Source organism: Equus quagga, chromosome 2 (genome assembly GCF_021613505.1).
Source record: "Equus quagga isolate Etosha38 chromosome 2, UCLA_HA_Equagga_1.0, whole genome shotgun sequence".
Taxonomy (NCBI): domain Eukaryota; kingdom Metazoa; phylum Chordata; class Mammalia; order Perissodactyla; family Equidae; genus Equus; species Equus quagga.
In genome coordinates this window covers 25100629-25119372 of record NC_060268.1, presented here as the reverse complement: position 1 = coordinate 25119372, position 18744 = coordinate 25100629, and the positions used below count along the sequence as shown (strand labels likewise).

The 18744-nt window shown below is 58.7% G+C and overlaps 2 protein-coding genes across 8 annotated transcripts in view; both read right to left on the bottom strand.

The window, feature by feature from the left end:
• Positions 1 to 3291: 3291 nt before the first annotated feature.
• On the bottom strand, positions 3292 to 13395 carry CDH24 (cadherin 24). Of its 3 annotated transcripts, XR_006887730.1 has the most exons (14): positions 13252 to 13305; positions 11875 to 11927; positions 11396 to 11699; positions 10912 to 11206; positions 10607 to 10726; positions 10364 to 10531; positions 10004 to 10191; positions 9334 to 9587; positions 8222 to 8358; positions 5813 to 5934; positions 5620 to 5731; positions 5128 to 5376; positions 3637 to 4625; positions 3292 to 3547 (listed from the first exon to the last, which is right to left on the bottom strand). XR_006887730.1 is itself a non-coding variant. In XM_046655482.1 (13 exons), exons 3-13 carry the CDS (start codon positions 11594 to 11596, stop codon positions 4126 to 4128), a joined length of 2346 nt encoding a protein of 781 aa, XP_046511438.1. In that variant the 5' UTR covers positions 11597 to 11699; positions 11875 to 11927; positions 13252 to 13305; the 3' UTR covers positions 3292 to 4125. The 3 variants fall into 3 exon arrangements, 1 of the variants encoding a protein (XP_046511438.1); XR_006887731.1 differs by lacking the exon at positions 11875 to 11927 and having other exon boundaries at positions 13252 to 13395; XM_046655482.1 differs by having other exon boundaries at positions 3292 to 4625.
• A 937-nt stretch (positions 13396 to 14332) lies between these two features.
• Positions 14333 to 18744, bottom strand: part of ACIN1 (apoptotic chromatin condensation inducer 1) — a 28470-nt gene continuing 24058 nt past the window's right edge. For 3 of the 5 annotated variants that reach the window (XM_046654743.1, XM_046654744.1, XM_046654748.1), the window contains 8 exons: positions 18568 to 18720; positions 17884 to 18025; positions 17394 to 17539; positions 16904 to 17011; positions 16635 to 16742; positions 16084 to 16408; positions 15874 to 15974; positions 14333 to 15264 (listed from right to left, as the gene is read on the bottom strand). In XM_046654743.1, the coding sequence (XP_046510699.1) occupies positions 14938 to 15264; positions 15874 to 15974; positions 16084 to 16408; positions 16635 to 16742; positions 16904 to 17011; positions 17394 to 17539; positions 17884 to 18025; positions 18568 to 18720 (1410 nt within the window). In that variant the 3' untranslated portion in view covers positions 14333 to 14937. The remainder of the gene's footprint in view (positions 15265 to 15873; positions 15975 to 16083; positions 16409 to 16634; positions 16743 to 16903; positions 17012 to 17393; positions 17540 to 17883; positions 18026 to 18567; positions 18721 to 18744) is intronic. The other 2 variants (XM_046654745.1, XM_046654746.1) reach the window with 1 other exon arrangement.

Genomic DNA, 18744 nt, shown 5'->3' with positions numbered 1-18744 from the left:
TCTCAGCTTCAGGGTCTCTGTCCCTTTCTCACCTTGGTGAGTTGGGGTGGCTGGGAGAGGAATGAGGTGGGGAGAGTGGCTCGGGGCGGGGCCAGGCTGGGAGGGGCAGGGGGCAGTGCGGCGTGGACACCGTGGGTGGTGAGGGACTCTCCTCCTCTGCCCCCCCCCCACTTGCTTGACTCTAATGACTGTAATGATCGTGCCTTTACTGAAGGCAGATCTCATGATAACTCTTTGAAGTAAAAATTATCCTCACTTTACAGAAGAGGAAACATGTTCAAAGGATTATATGACTTGCCCAGGTCACACAGTAAGTGGCGTGGACCCAGGCCTTCCGCTCCAGAGCTGCGCCCCTTCAGCACAACCTCTCCTCCCGGGTTCTCTTCTCTGTCTTTCCTCTCCCCACCGTGGCCCTGCAGGCGTCTGGGGAGTAAGGTGGGGAGAGGAGCTGGGCCAAGCCTCTGCCTGATGGCCGGGGATGAAGGAGCCCAGAGGAGCCCGAGGGCCTGGCAGAGGAACCCAGGGAAGCTGCCCACAGAGTCTCATCTGGCCCTACCTGCCAGGGCCTGGAGCCATCCCACAGCCCACCTTGCGCTCTGGTCTTTTGGGCCGTCATTGCTGCTGCCAGACTTCTCCTGCTTTCTTCCCTTTGCCTTCTTTCCAGCCTCTCCTTCCTGTAGCTCCCTGTGAGGAGTGAAAGAAAGAGGGAGGTGGCTGTGCCAGTGGGGACTGTCGGGTTAGCACATCCTCTCTGCCCCTCCCGGCCCCCTCCCACTTCCCTGGAAGCCTGACTTGGAGGTGCAGACTGACAGCTCCAGCGGGCATACTGCTTCGTGCCCCCTGCCCAGGCTAAGTCGGGGAGAAAGCTTGGTGGACCAAGAGATGGGACCTGAAGGAAGGTTACTGAGTCTTTTTTCTCCCCTCATCTTCCAGTCCCAAGATTAGCAGCCACTCTTGCTCCCTCCTGGACACCTGTCCTCCCAGCCTCCAGCCCAGCCGTGAGTCCCAACCCTGCACCTCGGGCTAAGAATTCCTCCAGGCAGGAGCTGGCCAGACAGAGGAGACCTCCAGGGGATGACTGGGGAGGAGGGAGGAATGGTCTCAGGAAGGAGGTCAGTGGGGGCAGAGGGAGGGGAGGAAATTGTGTTGGGGAATGGGAGCCACAGAAAGGTACCCGGTGCAGAAGGACTAACCTTGGAGCCAGGGTCCAGGAATCTGGCTGGTGGTCTCCACAGCAACCCATCATCTCTCACCCCACTCCTCAGCCTCAGGGGAGGAGGTGCGGGACTCTGGGAATGATAACTGGAGGTCAGGGACCCCCTGGGCAGCCTGGTCCTGGAGGAGCACAGGAGGAAGGGCAGCTTTTGCCCAGGGTTCTGGTGTTTGATTGACTCAGGCAGAGTGGGTGCATCTCCACGTGCAGCTAGGTGTGTGGGTCTGTGTCCTGGTGTCAGTGTGATCCAGGATAGCTGTGCACGTGAGTGTGGCAGGTGATGCATGCACAGTTCCTGTGTGCAGAGACCAGAAACAGACTGGAAGAGAAAGAGCAACACCTGGATGAGGAGAGTGGCCCTGATGGGGGAGAAAGCCAGCCTGTTATTTCTTTTAGGAAAATGGTCCAGAGTAGAGAGGAGGAGGGGGCAGGGCGCATCCCATTAGTTCACTTCTCCTGTATCCTCCCATCTACATCCTGAGAAAAGGTAGGGAGGGAGCGGTGTCCTGGAGCCTGGAGTTGCTGCCTGAGCCCAGCCAGAGGCTGGCTGGGAACTGCACGGTGCTCACTCCCCTGGGATGCTCTGCGCCCCTCCTTTTCCCATAAACCATAAACCAGGAAAGGAGGATTGAACCCAGGCAGAGGGCGGAACAGGAGGGGAGCCCCTCTTCCGTCTCCCTCTCTCATCACCTCCCTGCTTCTTTCCTTTCTCTTTTCCTTCCGTGGTCCTGCACCTCCTCACTCCTTTGACAGGTTCTGTCCTTCCAGGTGATGAGGTATTTGAGACCAGACATAAGCCCAAGGGTCTTGCTGACAAGCCTGTTTCCCTGTGCCCTGCTTTTCCCTCGAAGTTTAATGGGTTGGGGAGGATGGGAGGAGGGTGTTAGGGAGGCTAGGAGAGCAGGTGAAGGCCTGCGTCCCACTCCAGTGCACCCCTCACTACCTAGGAGTGGCCCAAGACTCAGTCCCTCCTTCTTTCCACTTGTTCCTGAAGGTTTGATGCAGACGTCAGGGTGAGACCAAAGGGGCAGAGATCTTGCCCGTCCTGCCCTGAATGGAAGCCCTTGTCCCTCTGACACCCTGCTTGGGGTGCTGCCTCCTTGTTGTCTCCTTCAGGGCACAGACAGCTGGCTCTCGCCTGGGCCTTTGGGCAGAGTAAATAACTCTAGCACCGGAGCGGGGGGGAGGGGTCCTTGTTCTCCCACCACCTGGCTGCCCTCGCCTAATCAGGCAGACGTGGGAGGTGAGAGAGGACCTCTTTCCACAGAAGAGCTTTCCCCGATTGGATTGCCAACACCTCACACTGGGAGGGGAGGGTCACAGGGGCCTGTCCTGACCCACCTACTCGGGTCTCCAGGAGCCCTGCCTGGATTTCGGGGGCCTGGGTGCTTATGCTGGTTCCTGGGTGGATTCTTTCCCGGCTCAGGGAGTGGCCGCTGAGAGATGCTCCCTCCCCCACCAGGTGACTTTGACTCAGCCCATCCACAACCTGCCTGCCTGGTCCCTCTCCCGCCTCCTTTGTGCTCCATGAAGAGTAAGACCATGGCCTGGGGAGAATTCAGTGTGACTGTGCCATCTCACCCTGGCCCACCCTTCCCCCACTGGCACCACAGGCACCAGCAGGGACTGGCTTGTGCCTGTTCCTGTCCCTGCCACCCCCACCCACATTTTTTCTAGTCTACAACCCCCTTCCTCTCTTAGTCTTTTATCTCTTCTCAGTAGCTCTCATCCTCTACTTCTCCTTCCCACCCTCCCTTTGGGGCAATCCCCACATCTTAATTTCCTTGGACATTTGAGACCAACAGGGAGCCCAGAGAATTGATGGTGGCAGTGGGGTACAAGTCACTATCTCCTTACTCCCTGAATAGAATCAACCCAAACTCTCCTCTGTGTGGAGGGACTTGAAGCAGATTACCCCCAAAGGAGGAGAATGGCCGAAGGGACAGGCTTGGGCCTCGCCTCCCGCCCTTTGGCACAGTAAAGCTGGACACAGAAACCTGAGTGCAGAAACAGGAAGCAGGGCTCCAGCTTTACAAAATAAAGTGTTTGTTTATTATGAAATTAGAGATGGAGGCCCCTCCCCTTCCTCCCTCTTTCCCCTTCCCCAGCTGCTCCCCCTTTCCTTCCCCTCCCCACCCCCTGGGGCATGGGAAGCACACATGACAAAGCCCAGAGCTGGGAGGCCCAGGGTAGGTGAGAGCTGGGCAGAGCTCCAAGGAGCCCCCACTGGGGCTAGAGCTGTCGCCCTGGGAGGTGGGCTGGCTCCCTCTCTCTGCTGGAGGCCATGGAGCCAGGATGAGGCCATGAGTGATGGATGGAACCATGTGGGCAGGTCTGTAAAGACAGGAGAGCCTGGTTAGAGGTGGTGAGTCAGGGTGGGTTTCGGGCCACCCCTGTGCCCCACAGAGTCTAGGGGCACTGACCTGGGGCAGAACATCCCCTGCAGGAGGGTGGGCAGCAGTGGCCAGAAGTTTCTCTTGGTTTTGGGATGGACAACAAAGAAAACCAAAAAGCCAGTCACAGGGACCCAGAGAGAACGTGGGCAGATGTGGGCAGGAGACACACACAAAGCGTGTGTGTGGGCAAGGGAGACAGAGAGCGTGTGTGAGAGATTTAGAATCGGGGAGACAAAAAGAGAGCCACGGAGAAAGTGGAATCACAGTGAGAGGACAGATTCAGAGTCAGAGCCACACAGCCTAGACCCAGACAGGGAGCGTGGCAGACAGACACAGAGATCCCTGGAGAGAGACAGAGAGACGACTCAGGAGGAGGCAGGGAAGAAGGAGGTCGCCCTGGGGGAGCTTGGAGGAGGGACACGGGACGGGACGGGGCCCCTGGGCTGCTGCCGCCTGCCTGGACCCCGGGGGCCTCACTCAGAGGGCCTGTGCGGGCTGCCGCACCGCAGAGCGCGCTCAGGGGCCCGGGGGCTCCTTGACCCCGTACAGCTCGGCCAGCGTGCGGAAGAGCGGCCCCCAGTCGTCCAGCGGCTCGGCCGGGCCCGGGGCGCCGCCTGCCTCGCTGCCGGAGCCCAGGGAGCTGAGCGAGCCGCAGGAGGAGCCGCGGCCCTCGTAGCCGTACACCTGCACCGAGTCGTAGGGCGGCACGCTGGGGTCGTCGTCTGCCTCGCGCAGCCGCAGCGCCAGGAGCTGGGCCACGTCGGCGGGGCCGGGAGGCCGGGGCTGGCGCGGCGCCCGGGCCCGGGGCAGCACGTCGCGGCGCGCGGGCGGGCCGGGGGCCGGCGGCGCCGCCCCGTCGGGGTTCTGCAGGGCGCTGATGTCGAAGGCTTCCGTGTCCTCTTCGCCGCCGCCCTCGTCGTCGTAGGTGATGATGTTCTCGCGGACGTCCTCCTCCTCCAGCACCATCAGGGCTTCCTGCTTCTGCCGCCGCAGGGCCACGAAGAGCACCACCAGGGCTGGGGAGAGGCGCACACGGGCCGCTGAGCCTGGAGCACGCAGACGGTTTGGGACAGAGCGGGCAGTGTGGCCTAGGGGTGGCAAGCCCCGCGTTTGACATCTGGCAAGCCTCGTTTGAATCTTGACTTCACCCCTTACTCGCTGTGTGACCAGGGGAACCCTTTTGGCCCTTAGATTGCTTGTAGGGAAAACATATTTACCTCTTAGGGTTGTTAGAAGGATGAAATGAAACACCACAAGTGATGTGCCCAGCGCCACACGTGGCCCAGAGTCGGGGCTCAATAAACACTTTTTATGGCTTGTTCCAGTTATTATGGATTGGTATATCAGGGACATGAGGCCAGAGCTTTTTCCCTTGGACGCATCAGGCAGTGGGAACAGCCAGGCACAAGGGTTCCTTCAAGCCCTAGGATGGATTCCCCTATGTCCGGGTTCCTGGCTCCTCTCCATACCCACTCATGCCTGGACCCCACATCCGTGTCCCACTGTGGCCTGACTCACCAAGCAGGGTGCCCACACAGGTGACAATGGCAAGCAGGGCCCCGGTGCTGAGCCCAGCGGGTGAGAGCTGAGCCTCGGGCCAGCAGGACGCCACGGAGCCATCAGGCCGGCAGCGGCACACGCTGACAGTCACTGTGGCAGTGCTGCTCAGTGCTGGCTGCCCCCAGTCCCACAGTTCTATGGGAACCAGGTAGGGGGCCTGGCGGGGCGGAGCAGGGCGAGAGGGCAGCAGCAGGCTGGCGGAGCCATCTGTGGGAGAGGGAAGGTGTTGGGGCACCTCCTGGGACACTTTCCCAGTGGGGTCAGCGCAGCCCATTCAGACAGCTTTCCAGGGGGAAGGTTTGCAAAGAGCAAACGTGCAAATCGACATCTACCTTGTTGGGTGGAGCGCCCGGGAAGATGGGCAGGGCTCAGGCAGGCTGGGCTAGGGGGTGGTGGAGAAGGACAGGAGGACGGAGGCAGGCATGGGCATGGTTGCAGGAGGCCACCTACCTCGGTTGTCCCGGACAGTGAAGTTGGCATCAGGGCCCAGAGGACCTTGAAGGGAGACACGGCTACTGTTGCCGACTTCATCTCTGTCCAGGGCCCGGATGACCTGAATCAGCTGGGAGGGAGAAGAGAGGCCTTGTATGGAGTGGGCAGCTGGAGGTCTTGAGGTCCCAACCCCTCTGCCTCAGCGGCTCACCTGGCCAGGGGGTGCAGAATCACACACAAAGGTGTCGTAGGGCTCAGCCAGCTGGGGAGCATTGTCATTCTCATCCAGGGTCTGGATGGCCACTTGCACCCGGGAGGCCTGTGCGGAGCTGTCTGAAGCCAGAACACGAACACATACACCCCACACACGCACACACAACAGTTTATACACAACACACATGACGCATGGGTATGGATAGCACACGGAGCACATAGCACACACATGCAACATGCATGCAACATGCAAGTAGCAAACAGAGTTGTGAAATGAATGCAACAACACCAAGTGCATACAACATTCAGGTAGTACCCAAGATGTGTGCAGTACACAATAGCCATTCAATAGGAATGTGGCCCCCATGATATACACATACAATAACCCACACACAGGGCACATGCAGCATAAATAAAAGGCAGACAGAAGATGCAGACAGGACACACACAGACAACAGCCATGAAATATACAAACACATTCATACCATATATTCGATGTACACTCAGCATTTATAACAAATGCAACATCCATCAAGTGGATGTTTGATATATACAATGAATGCAGTGTTGCACCCCCCAGGGCCCAGAGAATGCATTTTCATACACGGCACCAGTGGGACACACACACATACACAGACAGACAGACACACACACACAAACACACATGCCCCATCAGAGGTCTGAGAGCTGTGGTGTAGCAATGAGCATCACTTAGAGTTGACCTTGGGAAGGGAGGAGCTGCATGATGCACAGGGTGCAAAGCAAGGCCAGCCTGGACACCACAGCCAGACACGGGTCCCCTCGTCATACATCCCTTCATCAGGTGGCTCCCACCACTCCCTGCCTTACTCCTCACTTGCCATCCAAGAAAGCATGGAAATCATGTATCCTGCCCACCCTGTTGCTCGCCTCTCCAAGGCTGAGCCCCCTGGTCCCTTTAGCCTTTCCCCCGGGCAGGAGGAGAGCTGGCTGGCCCTGGTGGAGGGGCTGAGGTCGCAGCCTGGGCAGAGGAGGCTGAGTGGGCTGCCTGGCTAAAGGGTCCGGGATACCCCAGAGACGAGGCGGGGCTGGGGTCCACTCCTTCACTGCAGTAAAGGCACAGGGCCTGCTAGTCGATATCGGGGTTTGAGTGGGGTTGCAGGATTTGGTGAGAGGGTCGGAAGACAGTGAAGGGCACACACACACAGGGCTACGTATACACAGGCAGCTGCAAACACACTATATATACACACATATACACACAGGGACATTCACACAGACAGACGCACATGCACTGCCATGTAAAGAAAAGTTGCACAGACGTGAACATGAACCCGTACGCCTACAATGCCACACCCTGGAAAGGCAGTGTGGTGCAGTGGGTTACAGCTCAGGCGCCGCAGCCTGCCTGGTCCAATGGCTCCACCACTTCACGGCTGGGTAACCTTGGGAAGTTACTTAACTACTCTTTGCCTGAATTTCCTCATTTTAAAATGAGAAAATAATTATACTTCCCTCATAAAGTTGTGGTGATGCTTAAATGGATTAATCCACATTTGGTACTTAGAACAGTGCCTGATACACAAAAAGTAATAGTTATCTGTCCACGAACACTCACATACACAAAACAATATATACAAACAGCTGCTCGTACCTATTGCTATACACATCCAATTACACGTATACAAAATAACAGACATAGAATTCTACACGCTCAACTATATACACATATATGTCCAGTTATAGACATATACTCACAGATATATGTGTGTATTTTTCACACACATGGAGTTATATAAACAGGTAAGCACACACCCATGTGCACACACACATCTAGCCCGTCATTGACATGTACCAACATCTACACACTCAGTGACAACTCCCACAGACAGGACACACACAGCAAAGGTGGGGAGCCCTGGGCCTGAGCAGGGTGATGGGGAGGTTCACAGAGTGGGGGAGTTCTCCCCGCCTCTAAGGGCCAGGGCTGCCCAGAGGCTGGTGGGGACTGGGGACTGACAGGGGCCCCCCAGACAGCCCCCAGAGGAGGTGCCCAGCCCTTCCCCGGCCCCTGCCTCCAGCCTGAAGCAGAGAGTGGGCAGGGCAGGGTCTGCCAGGGTGCAGGTTGGGGTTCATTAGGGGCTGGGAGCTATTTGAGGTTAGGTTTATTTCTGGGTTGGGGAAAGTCAGGTATGGAGCGAATTTAAGGTCAGGGGAATGCTCAGGCAGACCCACTGTGCCCAGCCCAGTCCAGCCCAGCCTAGGCGACGAGGAGGCCTGCCTGTTGGTGATGGTCCAGGCTGGGGACCCAGTGGCCGTACACTGGTGACAGTGTGATGGCAGTAACCGCCCCCACGCTCAGGGACAGCTGCTCTGCCAGGAGGCAGCTGCTTCACCTGGGCCTTCTGGGGGGCCCAGGACTCCTCACCGAGCTCTGTGGCCAGCACTGTGAGGTTGTGCCAGACCCGAGCCTCGCGGTCCAGGGGCACTGCCGTGCGGATGGTGCCGTCTTCGGGCTCGATGGAGAAGCAGCGCTCTGGGTCCGAGTGGGGGAGGATGGAGTATCTGGGGAAGACGGAGCCGAGCTGGGGGCTGAGCTGGGGGCAGGGCCAGAGCCTGCTGCTACCCTGCCCTCCTTTCTGTTCGCCTTGCTGGGCCTCATGGTTCATCTGGACAGAGGGCCCGAGCTTGTGGGGCAGAGCCTGCCTGCCCTGTGCACCCAGAGCCATATTTCACATCATCCCCTTAAAAGACGAACATCCGTGGAAGTCATCACCCTGATGCTCCTGTCCTAAGACTCAGAGGGACTGGGTTTTCTTGCTGAGGGGACAGTGACAGGTGGAAGTGGGAGGGGGTAAACACTGCTTCTCTTTCAGACTTCTGGCCTGTTCTGGGGACCCAGGGACTGGTGTTCTAGGTCTGCCTGCTCTGCCTCAGACCAACTGTGTGACCTTGGGCAAATCATTTAACCTGTTTACTCAACTACCAAATGGGACGGACCCCAGCACCTCCTGAAGTGCTGTGACAGGGATGCTGGCGGGCCGTGGAAAGAGTGGCTCCACTGGAGGCCGACAAGTCTGGATTTGGATCCCAGCTCTGCAACTTACTGACGGTGTGACCTTGGGCAAGTTACTTAACCTCTCAGGGCCTAACCTCTAAAACAACTGGTGATGACAATGACCACTTCAGAGAGCAGTTGTGAGCATTAAATGTTACCAAGTGGGTAAAACATGCAGCGCTGTGGGAGGGATCAATAGTGATAGCGATCAATTGATCAGTTACACTCATCAGATGAGATGACATCTGCTCAGACTGCCACCGGGAGGCGCCACTCTGATCCACCCAGAGGGATGGGGAGAGTCAGGGGGTGGTTAGCCAGGTCTCCAGCCTTCCCCTGGCCCCCAGAGCCGCAGGGAGGGAGACCTCTGCCAGGAGGGGAGTGTGATTTGCAGTAAGAGGGGCACATCCTTGGGTGGGAATAGCCTGCTCTGGGCTCCTTCCCGGAGGCCAGGCCCTGCCCCAGCCCATCCCCCAGCTCACCTGATTGGACTGGCCGGGGAGTCCAGGTCAGCGGCTGAGACCTGGCCCACCAGGGTCCCGGGAGCCTTGTTCTCGGGCACTGCCAGGTGGTAGGCAGCCTGGGTGAAGGCAGGTGGCTCTGGGGCATCCTGCACAGCCACGCGCACCGAGGCCACGTCCTTGAAGGGCCCTCGCCGCAGGTAGGCTGGGTCGATGAGTGTGTTGGTGGCCTCCACACGGAAAGAGTAGGAGCGACGGGTCTCAAAGTCTAGGGGCTGTGGTGAGGGGAGATGAGTGGCTGAGGTGTGTGGAAACCAGGGCAGGCCCAGGCTCCTGGAAGGTGAGGAGTCCCTTCCCCACACGCATCCAACGCCCAGCCCTCCTGAGAGGAGAAGCGGGCAGCAGGGGGCAGTGCCCAGCTGGTGAGGTGAGGGTGGGGGCAGATTACTTAGTCAGTAGCCTGGGTCTGCCCCCAGCTCCCTCACAGACTTGCTATGTGAAAGTCTTGAGCAAGTCACTCAGACCCCCCTTCTGGGCGCCAGGCCCTCATCTGCAAGATGAGGAGACGCCTGTGATCTCTGAGCTCCAGCACAGGGGTCCTGAGTCTGTTCTTGACCAGTAAGAAGCGTATACCACAGGGCAGGAGGCAGGCATGAGGGAGTCCACAAGCGTTAGCAGACAGGAGGCTAACCTTGCGGATAGTGAGGAGCCCGTCTCGACCTTGGGAGTCTGTGCTGATGCTGAAGGCCTCGGACCCCTCCCCATCCAGGATGCTGTATGCCATGAGGGCGTTGTCCCCCAGGTCTGGGTCCTGGGCCCGCAGCCGGCCCACCAGGGTGCCCGGCCCAGCCGTCTCCACCACGGAGAACTGGTAAAGGCCTTGGAGGTGGAAGGAGGGGAGACATTCTTAGAGAGATTCCCAGCCCTCCTCCCTCCCCCAGCATCCCCCACTCCTGCCTGGATGGGGGAGGGGTGGGGAAGAATGGCTTCTCCAGGGGCTGAAGGGGTGGGGTGGTCAAAGGATAGCTCAGGTGGAGCCCTGGCCCCTTACTCTGAGGGAACTTGGGGGGGTTGTCATTGACATCGCTGAGGGTGACCGTCACTGTAGTGCTGCCCGACAGCCCCCCCATGTGGCCGCCCATGTCCTTGGCCTGAATCACCACCAAGAACTCCTCCTGTGTCTCCCGGTCCATGTTGGGGATGGCGGTGCGCACCACTCCTAGGGAGAGATGCTGGGTCAGGGGGTGCTGGGTACCACGGCCGTCTCCACCAGGCTCCTGACCTCTATCCTCACCAGTCTGGGGGTCCACAGAGAAGAAAGGCAGTCCGTCCAGCACGGTGTACACCAGCTTGGCGCTGTTCCCGTAGCTGGGGTCATCGGCATCGTGAGCAGTCACCTGGATCACTGATGTCCCTGTGGGGGATCCCGGCACCCCACTCAGCAGGGGCAGGGAAGGTGGGGAAGAACAGTAGATGAAGGGGACCCAGACTTGAGCTGGGCTGCAGGAGGTGGATTCGGGGGCAGAAAGCAATGGGGAAAGGAGAGGTGAGGGCGCTCCAGGAGACGGGATCCAGGACATTCAGAGTTGGGGCGCTCACCAACATTGGACATCTCGGGCACTGTGGCGTGGTAGGGCCCGAGGGGAAAGATGGGTGGATTGTCGTTGATGTCTTGCACCTTGATGATGAACTCTGACGGGGGCTCCAGGGGCCGGTTGGAGGCTCGGTCCACGGCTTGGGCCAGTAGCACGTACTGTGCCTTCTCCTCCCGGTCTAGGCTCTTCGTGACATGAATGTTGCCTGTGGCCTCGTCAATGACAAATACGGTGCCTGCCCCTTCCCCCGTCAGCAGGTACTTGGTGCGGCCCTCACCCCTGTCCACATCCGAGTGCAGCTGTAGGGATCAGGGAAATATGGCAGCAGGTTCCAAGCACAGGGACAGAAGGTTAAAGAGTCCGAGTCTAGGATCGGGTGAAGTGTTGGGAGTCCTGAGGGACCAAGGTCACTGAAGAGTGAGGAAGGTGGAGGGCAGGGCCTAAGGGCCTCAGGAGTCAGGGCAGACATGGGAGGGGCCAGTCCTTACCTTGCCAATAAGGACAGGCTCTGGACCGGCATATTCCTCAATGACGAAGAACTGGTTCCACACCCAGCTCCTTCGGGTCCGCAGCAGTGCAGCTCCTGGGCTCCCACGGGACCCTGCCCAGGCCCGGGCTGGGGCTGCCAGGCGCCCCATGCAGCCCCAGCCACCCAGCCAGGCCAGCAGGAGCCTCACTAGGCCCCACATGTTTGGGCTCCAGCCAGGGCTCTGTTCACTGCCCCCGGGCGCTGAGGCATGAGCTGGCTGGGCAGAGGGGCAGATGCACTGGGGTTACCCCATGGATCCACACCTGCAGGACAGGTAGCTGTTCAGGGTCAAGGAAATCCTTAACCCTTCCCCTTCACCAAAGTTAGATGCTGAAAACGCAGACCTCCAAGGAACCAGACACCCCACTGCCCAGAACCCAGACTAAGGCAGAGCAGACAGTCTGATCCTTCCCTCCACCCAGGCTCGCCTGTATTCACCTCCAGCCCTCCAAGCTGATAAATCTCCAGCCAGTCAACTCTGAGTGGAGAAGCTGGGGAAGAAAACAGGAGAGGGGATGCTGGGAGCACTGGGAACCCCAAATCTGGCCCCTGTCCTCCCAGATTGGGCATGCAGTGAGGGGGTTGGAGGCGATGGGCGCTACCAGGGAAAAGGCTTAAAATCCAGGGGTTGAGATTCATGGAGGTGTGGCCTCAGGGTGTCTAGAGTCAGGCTAAGAGATGACAAGCAGTGCAGCCTAAGACAGGCCCGTGAAAGTCCCTCCTCCACGGGGAACCCCACCTCTCCAGAACCAGCCCCCAGCCCACACTGCCAGCTGAAGTCCTTGATGGGGGACCGGGCTCATGAGGCAAAGCTGGGGCCAGAGCTGAAAGAAGAGGGAGTAGAGTTGGGGGCAGGGCCAGGAGCCTGGGGAGGGGGAGCAGAGGCAGACCCAGACGCCAGAGACACAGCGTAATTGAGGGTGAGACCAAGACTCAGGGACTGTCCGGCAGAGCCGGAGACAGAATGGCAGCAAGAGACAGAAGGAAAGAGACCAAAGGAGGCAGCTGGGCGTCTGCAAGGCAGAGAGGAGTCACAGGTACCAGGTTTGGGGAGGGGAAGTGGGTGGGGGGGCGCATAGGGGCTTTCTTCCCGTGTGATGGGCAGGCAGGGGCAGCCCTCAGCTGCGGGGGTCAGACCAGGCCGCCGGAACTTCATTCTGCGAGAGGGGGCAGCCAGGAGGGGGTGCGGGGAGGGAGCTAGGGAGAGGACCCTTCCCACTGTGTCTCTTCCTGGGGGGGGGACCCCTCAGGTAGCTGTGGCTGCGCCCCTCCTCCCCTAGAGCAGACACACACTTGACAGTCCTTTCCCTCCCGGGGGAAGAGGGAAGCCAGAGGGAAGCCGGGGAGCAGAGAGGGAGGCGGGACGAGGGGAGAAGGAAAGGGACAGAGGAGTGGGAAACAGGATAGCGGGAACGGGAGAGGAGAGGAGAGGAGGGGACAGGGGAGGCAAGGAGAGCGGGAAAAGGAAAAGAGGAAGACAGGAAAGGAGAGAAAGGTAGAGGCAGAAAAAGGTAGAGGAAGAGGAGATGGAGAAAGACGGCAAGAGGGAGAGAAGGGTTGGGGAGACAGAGGGAAGGGGGAGAGAAGGCAAACAGGCAGAGAGAAGGCAGGGTGAAGAGAAATCAAGGGAGAGGAAAATGGGAGAAAGAGGGAGAGAGGTGCGAGGGAAGAAGGGAAAGAGGCAGAGCGCGGGAGAAGGGAGCCGGCAGTGGCTCCCAGCCGCGGAGCGCACCGCTCGGAAGACACCCGCAGCTGCGGGCCCCCTGCTGCCCCTCCGCGATCCCTGCCCCAGGGCTCCGGGGCAGTCGTCCTTACCTGGCCGTGCCGAGGGGCCCAGCCCGGCGGGGAGCGCCCCCGCCCGCCTCCGCCGCCGGGTCCCGGGGGCGCAGCCCCAAGCCGAAGCGAGCGGGCGCCGCGGCTCCGCTGCAGGTCTGAGCGGCCCCGGCGAGAACAAGGGAGCGAGACGGAGGGGGCGGGGGAAGGAGGCTCCGCCTGCGGAGGAGCGAGGCGGCCCCGCGCCGCGCGGGAGAGGAGAGCCCAGCCTCCGACCCTCCCCGGCCAGCTCGGGCCGCGCGGCGGGGGCGGGGGCGGCGCGTGGCTCCCGCCCCCTCGGCGCTGCCGGGCCGCCGGGCGCATACAGATGCGACGCCCCTCCCGGGCCGGCCCGCAGCGCCCGGCGGGCACTCGGGCGGGAGAACGGCCAGGCCACGGCGCCCGGCCGTTTCCGAAGAGCTGGCGGGGAGGGCGCCCGGGAGGCGCGAAGCGGCCCGCACGGCCCCCGCAGCGGTGCCCCCAGCGGAGGGCGAGCGCGCGGTGAGGCGGCGAATGAGGGGCCCACTGCGGACAGGCCTGGCTCCCCGCCCCCGGACCAGCTTTTGGGGCTGGTGTGGACCACGGCGGCATTTTGGGAGCCCAGGCAGGGCACGGTAGCTGGCCGGCTGGGCTGCGCTTAAGGACGGCAGAAGGGTCCAGAGTCCGCGGGCTGGGCCCAAGGAACAGGGACCCAGGCGCGACATCTGCGGGAGAGCGCGGAGGCGGGGAGTGGAGCGTTTTGGGGAAGCTCATTTACTGGCGCCTACTAAGCGAGCGGCTGCCGCCCCCTGGTGGCAATTGTGGGAGGCACCTTGAAGGTGGTGGACGGGTGACCAAAATGCCTCTAGCAGGGACCATGAACAGGGAACCGGACGCTCTTCCCAGGGGTCTTTCCCTCTACCCTGCAGGGAGGAAAAGCCACAGTTGTGGTGTGGTTAGAGCCAAGGCAGGGATGGAGGGGGGCAGTCCCTGATCCAGGAAGCAGCAGCCTAAGTCAGTGTATGGAATGGAAGCGATGCTGGCTCCACGCCACAACCCTCTCAATTCCATTTGGCCTGCACAAGGAAAGCCACTCACACACTAGTTAAAACTAAGTCAGATTTTTATTATTTTCCATAGACCACATCATTTAATAATAAAAAAAATAAAAATAAAAATTGAACGAAAGGAAAAGGTGGATATAAAGTGGAACCGGTGGGCAGGAGGCAAGGGCTGCAGGACAGAGACTGGGAACTGCAGGGGCCCTGGGACTCAGGAGGAGATGCTGATTCAGCTCATAGGTGACCCAGTCCTGGCCCCGGCTGTTCCCAAGAGGGTTGTGAGTGCCCAAAGGAGGTGGTGAACAGGATGGAGGAAAAGTGAAAGAGGTTTGGGGCTCCTAGCTGTTCCCCACCTCTGGGCCAACCACATCCCTCCCTAACCTAGCTCTTCCCTCTCACAGACTTAACGATGGGGAATGAGAGGGAGGAAAGGGCTAAGTCCCAAGAGATAGGCTATGAGGGTGGGGGGGGAGATGGCCACTGCTCCATTTGGTATATGGGGACAGGTGGCAGCCATACGACAGCACTGGGCAAATGGTGTGAGAGACCCCTGGTTCCAGGGTGGAGGTGATTGTACCTATCCCTCTGTGGCCTTGAACCCCCCGGGGCAGGTGGCCGGTGCCCACAGCTCTCCCTAGTGTTCTCCCAGCTAGCGGCGCCCGCCCCGGTCCCGCACAGGTGTGCTCCGACTCCGGCTCCTGCTGTGGCGCTTGGTGTCTCTGCGGTCCCTCTCCCTGCCTCGCTCGCGGTCCCTTTCCCTATCCCGCTCTCGATCCCCCCTGTCCCGCTCCCTGTCCCGCTCTCTCTCCCTGTCCCTCTCTCGGCTGTGCTCCCGCCGCTTCTCCCGCTCCAGCTGTCGGGTCCGTTCCCGCTCTGCTTCCTTCTCCCGCTCCTTCTGCTCTTCTTCTTCCTGCTCCTTTCGCCGCTTCTCGCGCTCCTTGGCCCGTTCAGCCCGCTCGGCCTCCTTCTGGACAATCTGTTGCAGGCAGGAAAGGCAGAGAACAGGCACCTGAGCCCTGCGTGCGGCAGTCCCGCTTGGTCTATCTGCACCTGGACCCCGCACTCCTGGTTCAGGGTCACTGTGAGCTTTGCTGTTAAGCACGAAGTGGGGGGTGGGGGTGAGGGTGGGGCTCAGCAGTCACATCTGTCCTTGCCTCTGGTATTTTCCTAGCTACTTAGATAGGAACAAATCTCTTTACTCTAGTTGAGTAGCGTAAGCCTAAAATTCCCAAAAGGCCCATCATAAAGAAACAAATTTAAAAAGCAGAGAAATGGATGAGTTTACAAAACACGGATGGCTCAGCTAACTAAAATCAATTTCCAAGAAGTGATGCTGGCTCAGCCAGCTTCCTACGATCCACACAGAGTCCCCGGTCTCTGTGTCTCCCTTCACTTTCTTGGGTTTGGCTTCCCTACAGCAGACTCATCAGCTGGTTCTTAAAACTGCCTCTGAGATGCTCAGTTCCTTCCCTCGTTATCCTAAGCCGATACCTGGGTCCACTCACTCTCATGGGCCTAAGACTCCCCCTTGCTCTGCCCCTTTGCCTGATGCAGCTCTGAGCAGGGCAGGAAGGCGGGGACTCACCTGGCTGTCAGTCAGCGGGAGCCAATAGATGCAGGGAGCTGCCTTGGTCTTCCGGAAAAGGTCGTCCAGAAGCTTGGCAGGTGGTTCCTCCTGAGCTTTCTCTGAGGGGGAAGAAAGTGAGTCAGACTTGATGCCTATGACTCTGTGCCCATCCCACCTGAGTCCCTCTCCCACCTACCAGTGGGTATGGGTGCCCTCAAGGCTAAGTACCTTTCTTCTCACTCTTCTTTTCTTTAGACTTCGCACGTTCCTTGCGGCGGCGGTCACGGGACCGAGATCTGGAACGGGGCCCTTCTCGAACTTTGTCCCGATCCCATTCACGCTCTGATCGAGTTCGCTCCCGCCGCTCCATTTCCCGTTCCCGCTCTGCCCACTGTTCCCGCACCGCCCGCTCCTGCTCCCTCTGCTCTGCCCGGGGATGCTGTGGTGGCTGGGCTGGGGGTGGGGGTGGGGGGTGCAGGGGCCGAGGAACCCCCTGCTCCTCTGTCTTAGTTTCAGAGGGACGGTCCACCAAGAGGCCTCGGCGATAATCCAGCTGTGGGCAGAGGAACGACGACAGTCAGGATGGAGATGACATCCCTCCCACTGAAGCAGCCCAGGAAACAGGGCACAGAGACTTTGGAGCCAGGGTTCAACTCAAGGAACCGAAGGGGAGGGAGAAGGAATCCCAGTGACTGCAGGTTTGGCCAGGATCTCAGCTGGAATCTAGCAGATAACAGCTGCCCCTCCCCTCCCTTCCTTCCTTTTCCCAGGTTTCTTACCTCATCTTGCTCAGCATAGTCAGCACAAAGGAATTTGGGATTGGACTGGGGCCACTTGACCCCATGTAGAGCAGTGCGGGTGGCAACTGCTTCCTCTACTGTTGAGTACTGGTGGAGCAAGGGAGAAGACAGAGGGTCACGACGGACCTACAGTCCCTCCCACTGGCCACAGTGCCCTCAAATCTGCCCACGCTGGTCAAAAAAGGAAGCATATGCCACAACCTAGAGAATGAGCTTCCTGCCCTCACCGTTACAAAGCAGTGCCTCACCGTTACAAAGCAGTGGGATTTGATCTTGTCAATCCAGAAGGCCTCTTCCACCAGAGTTCCTGTACGGCCCAGCAATTCCTTCAGTTGGCCTAAAGTGAAAGGACGAACCTGCCAATGAAAATAGTTTTAGGGTCTTGCAGAAGGCAAGAACGATGCGCATATCACTAGTCTCAAGATGTCCCAAGCCACTGTCACAGGAGTTCAGCTTCGAAGTCTGGATGAGGGCAGAGAGGTTAGGAACCCTCTAGCAGGAAGGAGAAAAGAGTGGTAACACTGAGACATTATGTGCCAGGCCCTAGGCAAATCCTCAAGACGGCCCTGCGGGCTGACGCTTTTCTCAGATGAGGAGACAGGTGTGAGGTGAAGTAACTTGCTCAGAGTCGATGAGCGAGCAGCTGGCACATCCAGGTGTTGAACCTAAGAAGCAGGAGCCCGAAGCTCAAGCTCTTAACCACTAAACAAGGCTGCACTGTGGGAAAGGACGACTTACCAGATTGGAGATGTGGACGATGTTACTGATCTTGCCCCGGGGCGGGGAGGGCACCTGAGCGGTTCGGACTGGGTCATCAATTGTAATGGAAACTCCAGACTTCTGCTGGCTAATGGAACGTCGAGTTAAGGTGTCTCCTAAAGTCACTATCGAATAGAGCACACGAATGGTTTTCAGTAGGGAGCCGGGCTGGCTCTTCCACCACCAATAGGACTGTTACTCCCTACCGAGCAGTCGCTCTTCCATCTACCTGTGCTGCAGACCTATCAAGAGCAAGGCACTGTCTAGGCTAATCTCCTCAATAGGAGATTCAAGGATTAAACAGATTTGAACCCAGCCCTCAAGTAGCTTAACAAGGAGAGGGAGATAAGACAGATATGTAAACACTGTAATACAAGGCAGGAAACATTAAATGCTTTAGGAGAGGTCCAAATAAAGTGCTCTGGGAATTCAGGGAGCTGCATGACTTTCCACTCCATGCTTCACCCACCTTTCTTTACTTCATGCTCCACAGGTGGGGGCAAGGCCACCTCTACTGAAACCTGGGGAGGTATAGGGGGTTCTGCCTCAGGCTCCTTCTCTTCTTCCTCCTCTTCCCTCTGCCCATTCTCCTGGCCCTCTGCAGGTACTACCTGTAAGGTATCAGATAATGGAGGGATTCTTAAAGACCAACTAGCACATTCTTTTCAGCTCCTGGCTTCCTGGTGAGAGAGGGTAGTACAGTCAACCTAGCATGCTCCTTCCATCAGGGAAAGATTTCATTACTAAGTGCACCTCCCCCAGACCCTGGGATTGTTAATGCCTCAGCTCTTCCATAAGGAAAACTAAGGCAGGAGTCGGCACATTTCAAATTTTTTCTTACAGGGCAAGACAGTAAATTATTTTAGGCTTTGTGACCCATACAGTTTCTGTTGCAACTATTCAAGTCTGACATTATAGCACTCAAGCAGCCACAGACAAGAGAAAATAAACTGGTGTGCCTGTGTTCTAATAAAACTTTATTTATTATAGACAACAGGCTGGATGTGGTTGCCTGCTGACCCCGAATAGGGCAAATTAACCCAACCCCCTGCACAGATGGGAGCCTTCCCTTCTAGGACTCCACCTTAGCCCTCAGTTGCCTGCTCTGTGGCTGATGCCCCCCTCCCCTGACACCGGGGTGCAGGAGCCTTACCTGAGTGACAGTCCGGCATATTTTCAGCCCCTTGTCATGGGTCCCATCGTCACCATTACGCTCTGTTTCATCCTCAGAGATTCGGGAGTCATCAGCATGAAGATCCACAACAGCCTCCTGCCCCGCCAGGGGTTTGATGTCGGGGATGAGGCTCTGGGACACAGATACCCCCCACCC

Bases quoted from the DNA above. Each gene is read 5' to 3' on its own strand.
- CDH24 (XM_046655482.1), bottom strand. From the start codon at position 11,596: ATGTGGGGCCTAGTGAGGCTCCTGCTGGCCTGGCTGGGTGGCTGGGGC. The intron at 10,727-10,911 runs GTGAGCGCCCCA...GATCCCCCACAG, and splicing joins GCCCGAGATGTCCAATGTTG to GGACATCAGTGATCCAGGTG. The intron at 5,377-5,619 runs GTAGGTGGCCTC...CCTCTCCCACAG, and splicing joins CACTGTCCGGGACAACCGAG to ATGGCTCCGCCAGCCTGCTG.